General features: G+C 48.8%; 1 protein-coding gene and 1 long non-coding RNA gene across 4 annotated transcripts; both read left to right on the top strand.

The window, feature by feature from the left end:
- Positions 1-941: 941 nt before the first annotated feature.
- On the top strand, positions 942-1,915 carry LOC127925794 (putative protein TPRXL). The gene is made up of 2 exons (XM_052511132.1): positions 942-968; positions 1,109-1,915. The coding sequence occupies exons 1-2, from the start codon at positions 942-944 to the stop codon at positions 1,913-1,915; spliced, it is 834 nt and encodes a 277-aa protein (XP_052367092.1).
- Positions 1,916-4,023: 2,108 nt separating this feature from the next.
- On the top strand, positions 4,024-7,718 carry LOC127925793 (uncharacterized). Of its 3 annotated transcripts, none has more exons than XR_008122254.1 (3): positions 4,024-4,365; positions 4,606-5,043; positions 7,638-7,718. It is a non-coding gene; the product is annotated as an uncharacterized LOC127925793 (long non-coding RNA). The 3 variants fall into 3 exon arrangements; XR_008122252.1 differs by having other exon boundaries at positions 4,024-4,405; positions 4,844-5,043; XR_008122253.1 differs by having other exon boundaries at positions 4,024-4,405.
- Positions 7,719-8,677: the final 959 nt, after the last annotated feature.

Here is an 8,677-nt window from a genome sequence, read left to right as displayed (position 1 = left end):
CATACCTTACATGATGAGAACATAACCCCCCCCAGCATACCTTTCATGATGAGAACATAACCCCTCCCAGCATACCTTTCATGATGAGAACATAACCCCTCCCAGCATACCTTTCATGATGAGAACATAACCCCTCCCAGCATACCTTTCATGATGAGAACATAACCCCTCCCAGCATACCTTTCATGATGAGAACATAACCCCTCCCAGCATACCTTTCATGATGAGAACATAACCCCTCCCAGCATACCTTTCATGATGAGAACATAACCCCTCCCAGCATACCTTTCATGATGAGAACATAACCCCTCCCAGCATACCTTTCATGATGAGAACCCCTCCCAGCATACCTTTCATGATGAGAACATAACCCCTCCCAGCATACCTTTCATGATGAGAACATAACCCCTCCCAGCATACCTTTCATGATGAGAACATAACCCCTCCCAGCATACCTTTCATGATGAGAACCCCTCCCAGCATACCTTTCATGATGAGAACCCCTCCCAGCATACCTTTCATGATGAGAACCCCTCCCAGCATACCTTTCATGATGAGAACCCCTCCCAGCATACCTTTCATGATGAGAACCCCTCCCAGCATACCTTTCATGATGAGAACCCCTCCCAGCATACCTTTCATGATGAGAACCCCTCCCAGCATACCTTTCATGATGAGAACCCCTCCCAGCATACCTTTCATGATGAGAACATAACCCCTCCCAGCCTACCTTACATGATGAGAACATAACCCCTCCCAGCATACCTTTCATGATGAGAACCCCTCCCAGCATACCTTTCATGATAACCCCTCCCAGCATACCTTTCATGATGAGAACATAACCCCTCCCCAGCATACCTTTCATGAGGAGAAGATCCAGACCCAAATGACTGCCCTACATCAGAGAGATTATCCTCCTAAAATCAGCAGTTTATAGAGTAATGGCTGACTTCATGAGCTCATATTGTGTTTTGGCTGAATCACTGGGCGGTTTTTATAAAAACACAACATTCCTAGAAGTAGTGGCCGTATTTTATAAACCCTGAGCCACGATTGGGTTCCGCAGCTTAAACACTGAACCCTGATTGGTCGTCTCTGTGTTCAACAGGAACAGGAAGTCTCTAAGGCAGCTGTCCGCTTGGTGTCGCCCACATCCTCTAAATGTCAGAGGTCACGTAACCCGGGATCAACACCACAACTCAACCGTAACGTTGCAGCGTCTCTCCTCTCGGCACACGGTGGCAGCAGCCTGGTGTGGATCCGTCTCTCCTCGTCGCCAAGGGCCAACCGGAGCAGCACGCCCTGGTGTGTGTCCCCACCACAGAGGACCTCCAGCTGGTACGTGAGGAGCCGGGCTGCACAGGGCCCCAGGAGCCTCTACACACTGACCACTTCAAGAGCCGCGTCAAACGGCCACGCAAGAAGGACCACAACAAACCTGGAACCTCCTCCTCTTCCTCCGCCAAGCAGTCTGACCCTGCCTCAGTCCCTGGTGTCAACCCTGGTCCTGATCCTAGCTCCTCCTCCAGCCTCACCAACCCCTCTTCCTCCTCTACCCTCAGCCCCTGGTGTCAACCCTGATCCTAGCTCCTCCTCCAGCCTCACCAACCCTGATCCTAGCTCCTCCTCCAGCCTCACCAACCCCTCTTCCTCCTGTACCTCAGCCCTGACTCTTGGTCTCTGGCCGGAGCCCCTTCCCAGCGTCACCTCCCACTGCTCCAGGGTGACTCTGGGCTGGGTGACCCAGGGGGACTTCTCCCTGTCGGCTGGCTGTGGAGAGGCTCTGGGGCTCCTCAGCCTTACTGGTCTCCTACACACCCTGCTCAGACAGCCTGACGGCCAGAGAGGACTAGTGCTGCTACGGAACCCCGGGTCACTGCAATACCGTTTCGCTAAGATCAACATAGAGATCTGAGGAGTACTGCAGGTTCAATCCCACATCGCAACAGTACCGCTTCCCTAAGATCAACATTGAGGTCTGAGGAGTACTGCAGGTTCAATCCCACATCGCAACAGTACCGCTTCTCTACGTAAAGCCACAGACTGTGTTCTGAGTAAAACACTGTGCCAAGTGTGAGTCCCTTCACCCCAACCCCTGTTAGGGGTACTAGATATGAAATAAAACACTGTGCCTAGTGTGAGTCCCTTCACCCCAACCCCTGTTAGGGGTACTAGATATGAAATAAAACACTGTGCCTAGTGTGAGTCCCTTCACCCCAACCCCTGTTAGGGGTACTAGATATGAAATAAAACACTGTGCCTAGTGTGAGTCCCTTCACCCCAACCCCTGTTAGGGGTACTAGATATGAAATAAAACCCTGTGACTTGTGAGTCCCTTTCACCCCGACCCCTGTTAGGGGTACTAGATATGAAATGCCTGGCATGCACACACAACATTATAGATATGAAATGCCTGGCATGCACACACAACATTACCCATACTGAATGACACATTGTTTGAGTGGATGAACTTTAAATTGATAATAATTCCCTGTAAGGTTTTCTGGGAGTTTTTCATTTGAGTTGAAATGAGTTTAAAAAAAATGTTTGTTCAATATTGTTTTCACCGAAGCGACTGCCTTCAGATTGTCACTGTGTGTACTGGTTCTGTAGAGAAGACACCAGTCGTTATGTACTGGTTCTGTAGAGAAGACACCAGTCATTAGTACTGGTTCTGTAGAGAAGACACCAGTCATTATGTACTGGCTCTGTAGAGAAGACACCAGTCATTATGTACTGGCTCTGTAGAGAAGACACCAGTCATTATGTACTGTCTCTGTAGAGAAGACACCAGTCATTCTGTACCGGTTCTGTAGAGAAGACACCAGTCATTATGTACCGGTTCTGTAGAGAAGACACGAGTCATTATGTACTGGTTCTGTAGAGAAGACACCAGTCATTATGTACTGGTTCTGTAGAGAAGACACCACTCATTCTGTACCGGCTCTGTAGAGAAGACACCAGTCATTATGTACTGGCTCTGTAGAGAAGACACCAGTCATTATGTACTGGCTTTGTAGAGAAGACAGTCATTCTGTACTGGTTCTGTAGAGAAGACACCAGTCATTATGTACTGGTTCTGTAGAGAAGACAGTCGTTCTGTAGAGAAGACAGTCATTATGTACTGGTTCTGTAGAGAAGACACCAGTCATTATGTACTGGCTCTGTAGAGAAGACACCAGTCATTATGTACTGGTTCTGTAGAGAAGAGACCACTCATTATGTACTGGTTCTGTAGAGAAGACACCAGTCATTATGTACTGGTTCTGTAGAGAAGACACCACTCATTCTGTACCGGCTCTGTAGAGAAGACACCAGTCATTATGTACTGGTTCTGTAGAGAAGACACCAGTCATTATGTACTGGTTCTGTAGAGAAGACACCAGTCATTCTGTGGTTTGCCTGATTCCCATTTTTGTGAAAACAGATCTTTGTTTGGATTTGAGAGCTGTAGTTGAAACGGTTGACAATAAAAATCCCTCTACTCCAATCTGAGTTATTCCCTGTCAAACACTGTGTTAGTTACTGTATAGTGTAGCCTGGCCTGCACAGCGTAGTTGTCTAGTTAGACCTAGCTAGCTAGCTAACCGGTGTGTAGCCTAGCCTGCACAGCGATAGCTACTGTTTACTGCACATGGTAGCAGTAAGTGACATGTGCCAGAACACACCCCTTATTTTGAAATTGATGAGCTGATTTGCTATAATTTTGTACATTTTTAAATATTTTTCCCCGTTTTAAATATTCAAGCATAATTTAAAATTCATTACATAGGCCTAAATGAAATATACTTTAGGTACGATGTCCTGAAAGGCATCTACCAAATAAAATGTATTATTATTGACAATAGTTTTAGGTTCACCACCCCGTTCCCAAAATGGTTTGCTCCTACAGACAGTGAGTCACGTGGCCTGATATAAAAGCAAGCAGACCGGCCATTCAGTTACTGTTCCATTGAGCAAAACGAGTGACCTAAGCGATTTTGAGCGCTGCCAGATCGTCGGCCAGCCGGCCTCCTGGGCTATTCACGCATGACAGTGTCTGGGGTTTACCGAGAACAAGTACGACAAACAAACAACATCCAGTCAGCGACAGTCCTGTGGGTGAAAACAGCTCATTGATGAGAGGTCGGCAGTCCTGTGGGTGACAACAGCTCGTTAATGAGAGGTCGGCAGTCCTGTGGGTGACAACAGCTCGTTGATGAGAGGTCGGCAGTCCTGTGGGTGACAACAGCTCATTAATGAGAGGTCGGCAGTCCTGTGGGTGAAAACAGCTCATTGATGAGAGGTCGGCAGTCCTGTGGGTGAAAACAGCTCATTGATGAGAGGTCGGCAGTCCTGTGGGTGAAAACAGCTCATTGATGAGAGGTCGGCAGTCCTGTGGGTGAAAACAGCTCATTGATGAGAGGTCGGCAGTCCTGTGGGTGACAACAGCTCGGTGATGAGAGGTCGGCAGTCCTGTGGGTGACAACAGCTCGGTGATGAGAGGTCGGCAGTCCTGTGGGTGACAACAGCTCGGTGATGAGAGGTCGGCAGTCCTGTGGGTGACAACAGCTCGGTGATGAGAGGTCGGCAGTCCTGTGGGTGACAACAGCTCATTTATGAGAGGTCGGCAGTCCTGTGGGTGACAACAGCTCATTGATGAGAGGTCGGCAGTCCTGTGGGTGACAACAGCTCGGTGATGAGAGGTCGGCAGTCCTGTGGGTGAGAACAGCTCGGTGATGAGAGGTCGGCAGTCCTGTGGGTGACAACAGCTCATTTATGAGAGGTCGGCAGTCCTGTGGGTGAAAACAGCTCATTAATGAGGTCGGCAGTCCTGTGGGTGAAAACAGCTCATTAATGAGAGGTCGGCAGTCCTGTGGGTGACAACAGCTCATTGATGAGAGGTCGGCAGTCCTGTGGGTGAGAACAGCTCATTGATGAGAGGTCGGCAGTCCTGTGGGTGACAACAGCTCATTGATGAAAGGTCGGCAGTCCTGTGGGTGACAACAGCTCATTGATGAGAGGTCGGCAGTCCTGTGGGTGACAACAGCTCATTGATGAGAGGTCGGCAGTCCTGTGGGTGAAAAACAGCTCATTGATGAGAGGTTGGCAGTCCTGTGGGTGACAACAGCTCATTGATGAGAGGTCGGCAGTCCTGTGGGTGAAAACAGCTCATTAATGAGAGGTCGGCAGTCCTGTGGGTGAAAACAGCTCATTAATGAGAGGTCGGCAGTCCTGTGGGTGAAAACAGCTCATTGATGAGAGGTCGGCAGTCCTGTGGGTGACAACAGCTCATTGAGAGGTTGACAGTCCTGTGGGTGACAACAGCTCGGTGATGAGAGGTTGACAGTCCTGTGGGTGAACAACAGCTCATTGATGAGAGGTCGGCAGTCCTGTGGGTGACAACAGCTCGGTGATGAGAGGTCGGCAGTCCTGTGGGTGAAAACAGCTCATTGATGAGAGGTCGGCAGTCCTGTGGGTGAAAACAGCTCATTAATGAGGTCGGCAGTCCTGTGGGTGAAAACAGCTCATTAATGAGAGGTCGCGCAGTCCTGTGGGTGAAAACAGCTCATTGATGAGAGGTCGGCAGTCCTGTGGGTGACAACAGCTCATTGAGAGGTTGACAGTCCTGTGGGTGACAACAGCTCGGTGATGAGAGGTTGACAGTCCTGTGGGTGAAAACAGCTCATTGATGAGAGGTCGGCAGTCCTGTGGGTGACAACAGCTCGGTGATGAGAGGTCGGCAGTCCTGTGGGTGACAACAGCTCATTGATGAGAGGTCTGCAGTCATTCTGTACTGGTTCTGTAGAGAGACACCAGTCATTATGTACTGGTTCTGTAGAGAGACACCAGTCATTATGTACTGGTTCTGTAGAAGACACCAGTCATTATGTACTGGTTCTGTAGAAGACACCAGTCATTATGTACTGGTTCTGTAAGAGAAGACACCAGTCATTATGTACTGGTTCTGTAGAGAAGACACCAGTCATTATGTACTGGTTCTGTAGAGAAGACACCACTCATTCTGTACCGGCTCTGTAGAGAAGACACCAGTCATTATGTACTGGTTCTGTAGAGAAGACACCAGTCATTATGTACTGGTTCTGTAGAGAAGACACCAGTCATTATGTACTGGTTCTGTAGAGAAGACACCAGTCATTATGTACTGGTTCTGTAGAGAAGACACCAGTCATTATGTACTGGTTCTGTAGAGAAGACACCAGTCATTATGTACTGGTTCTGTAGAGAAGACACCAGTCATTATGTACTGGTTCTGTAGAGAAGACACCAGTCATTAGTGTACTGGTTCTGTAGAGAAGACACCAGTCATTATGTACTGGTTCTGTAGAGAAGACAGTCATTATGTACTGGTTCTGTAGAGAAGACACCAGTCATTATGTACTGGTTCTGTAGAGAAGACACCAGTCATTCTGTGGTTTGCCTGATTCCCATTTTTGTGAAAACAGATCTTTGTTTGGATTTGAGAGCTGTAGTTGAAACGGTTGACAATAAAAATCCCTCTACTCCAATCTGAGTTATTCCTATTCCCTGTCAAACACTGTGTTAGTTACTGTATAGTGTAGCCTGGCCTGCACAGCGTAGTTGTCTAGTTAGACCTGGCTCGGCTAGCTAACCGGTGTGTAGCCTAGCCTGCACAGCGATAGCTCCTGTTTACTGCACATGGTAGTTGTCTAGCTAACGGTGTAGCCTAGCCTGCACAGCGATAGCTACTGTTTACTGCACATGGTAGTTGTCTAGCTAACGGTGTGTAGCCTAGCCTGCACAGCGATAGCTACTGTTTACTGCACATGGTAGTTGTCTAGTGAGACCTAGCTAGCTAGCTAACCGGTGTGTAGCCTAGCCTGCACAGCGATAGCTACTGTTTACTGCACATGGTAGCAGTAAGTGACATGTGCCAGAACACACCCCTTATTTTGAAATTGATGAGCTGATTTGCTATAATTTTATACATTTTTAAATATTTTTCCCCCGTTTTAAATATTCAAGCACAATTTAAAATTCATTACATAGGCCTAAATGAAATATACTTTAGGTACGATGTCCTGAAAGGCATCTACCAAATAAAATGTATTATTATTGACAATAGTTTTAGGTTCACCACCCCGTTCACAAAAATGGTTTGCTCCGACAGACAGTGGGTCACGTGGCCTGATATAAAAGCAAGCAGACCAGCCATTCAGTTACTGTTCCATTGAGCAAAACGAGTGACCTAAGCGATTTTGAGCGCGCTGTGATCGCCGGGCCTCCTGGGCTATTCACGCATGACAGTGTCTGGTGTTTACCGAGAACAGTACGACAAACAAACAACATCCAGTCAGCGGCAGTCCTGTGGGTGACAACAGCTCGGTGATGAGAGGTCGGCAGTCCTGTGGGTGAAAACAGCTCATTAATGAGAGGTTGACAGTCCTGTGGGTGACAACAGCTCATTAATGAGAGGTTGACAGTCCTGTGGGTGAAAACAGCTCATTAATGAGAGGTCGGCAGTCCTGTGGGTGAAAACAGCTCATTAATGAGAGGTCGGCAGTCCTGTGGGTGAAAACAGCTCGGTGATGAGAGGTCGGCAGTCCTGTGGGTGACAACAGCTCATTAATGAGAGGTCGGCAGTCCTGTGGGTGACAACAGCTCGGTGATGAGAGGTCGGCAGTCCTGTGGGTGACAACAGCTCATTGATGAGAGGTCGGCAGTCCTGTGGGTGACAACAGCTCGGTGATGAGAGGTCGGCAGTCCTGTGGGTGAGAATAGCTCATTGATGAGAGGTCGGCAGTCCTGTGGGTGAAAACAGCTCATTGATGAGAGGTCGGCAGTCCTGTGGGTGAAAACAGCTCATTGATGAGAGGTCGGCAGTCCTGTGGGTGAAAACAGCTCATTGATGAGAGGTCGGCAGTCCTGTGGGTGAAAACAGCTCATTAATGAGAGGTCGGCAGTCCTGTGGGTGAAAACAGCTCATTGATGAGAGGTCGGCAGTCCTGTGGGTGACAACAGCTCATTGAGAGGTTGACAGTCCTGTGGGTGACAACAGCTCGGTGATGAGAGGTCGGCAGTCCTGTGGGTGACAACAGCTCATTGAGAGGTTGACAGTCCTGTGGGTGAAAACAGCTCATTGATGAGAGGTCGGCAGTCCTGTGGGTGACAACAGCTCGGTGATGAGAGGTCGGCAGTCCTGTGGGTGAAAACAGCTCATTGATGAGAGGTCGGCAGTCCTGTGGGTGAAAACAGCTCGGTGATCAGAGGTCCAAGGAGAATGGCAAGAATCGTGCTAACAGCGCTCTACTCTGGGCTAACAGGCAAATAACGGCGCAGCACAACAGTGGTGTGCAGATCTGCATCTTGGGAACGCACAACTCGTAGGTCCTTGTCACGGATTGGCTGTTGCAGCAGAGCGACCACACCGGGTTCCTATCAGATAAAACAACAATGAAGAGGCTCCCAGTGGGCACGTGATCATCAACACTGGACAACTGAGGAGTGGAAAAGCAGTGCCTGGTCCGACCAATCCTGGTTCCTGTTGCGTCATGCTGATGTCAGGGTTTGGCGTAAGCAGCATGAGTCCATGGTCACATCCTGTCTGATGTCAAAGGTACAGGCTGGTGGTGTAATGGTGTGGGGAATGTTTTCCTGGCACACGTTAGTGCCCTTGATACCAATTGAGCAACGTGTCCATGCCCCAAAGAATTCA

This window comes from Oncorhynchus keta, unplaced genomic scaffold (genome assembly GCF_023373465.1).
Source record: "Oncorhynchus keta strain PuntledgeMale-10-30-2019 unplaced genomic scaffold, Oket_V2 Un_contig_6266_pilon_pilon, whole genome shotgun sequence".
Lineage (NCBI taxonomy): Eukaryota > Metazoa > Chordata > Actinopteri > Salmoniformes > Salmonidae > Oncorhynchus > Oncorhynchus keta.
Note: the sequence above shows the minus strand (reverse complement) of the source record. Positions and strands in the feature narration are given on the sequence as shown.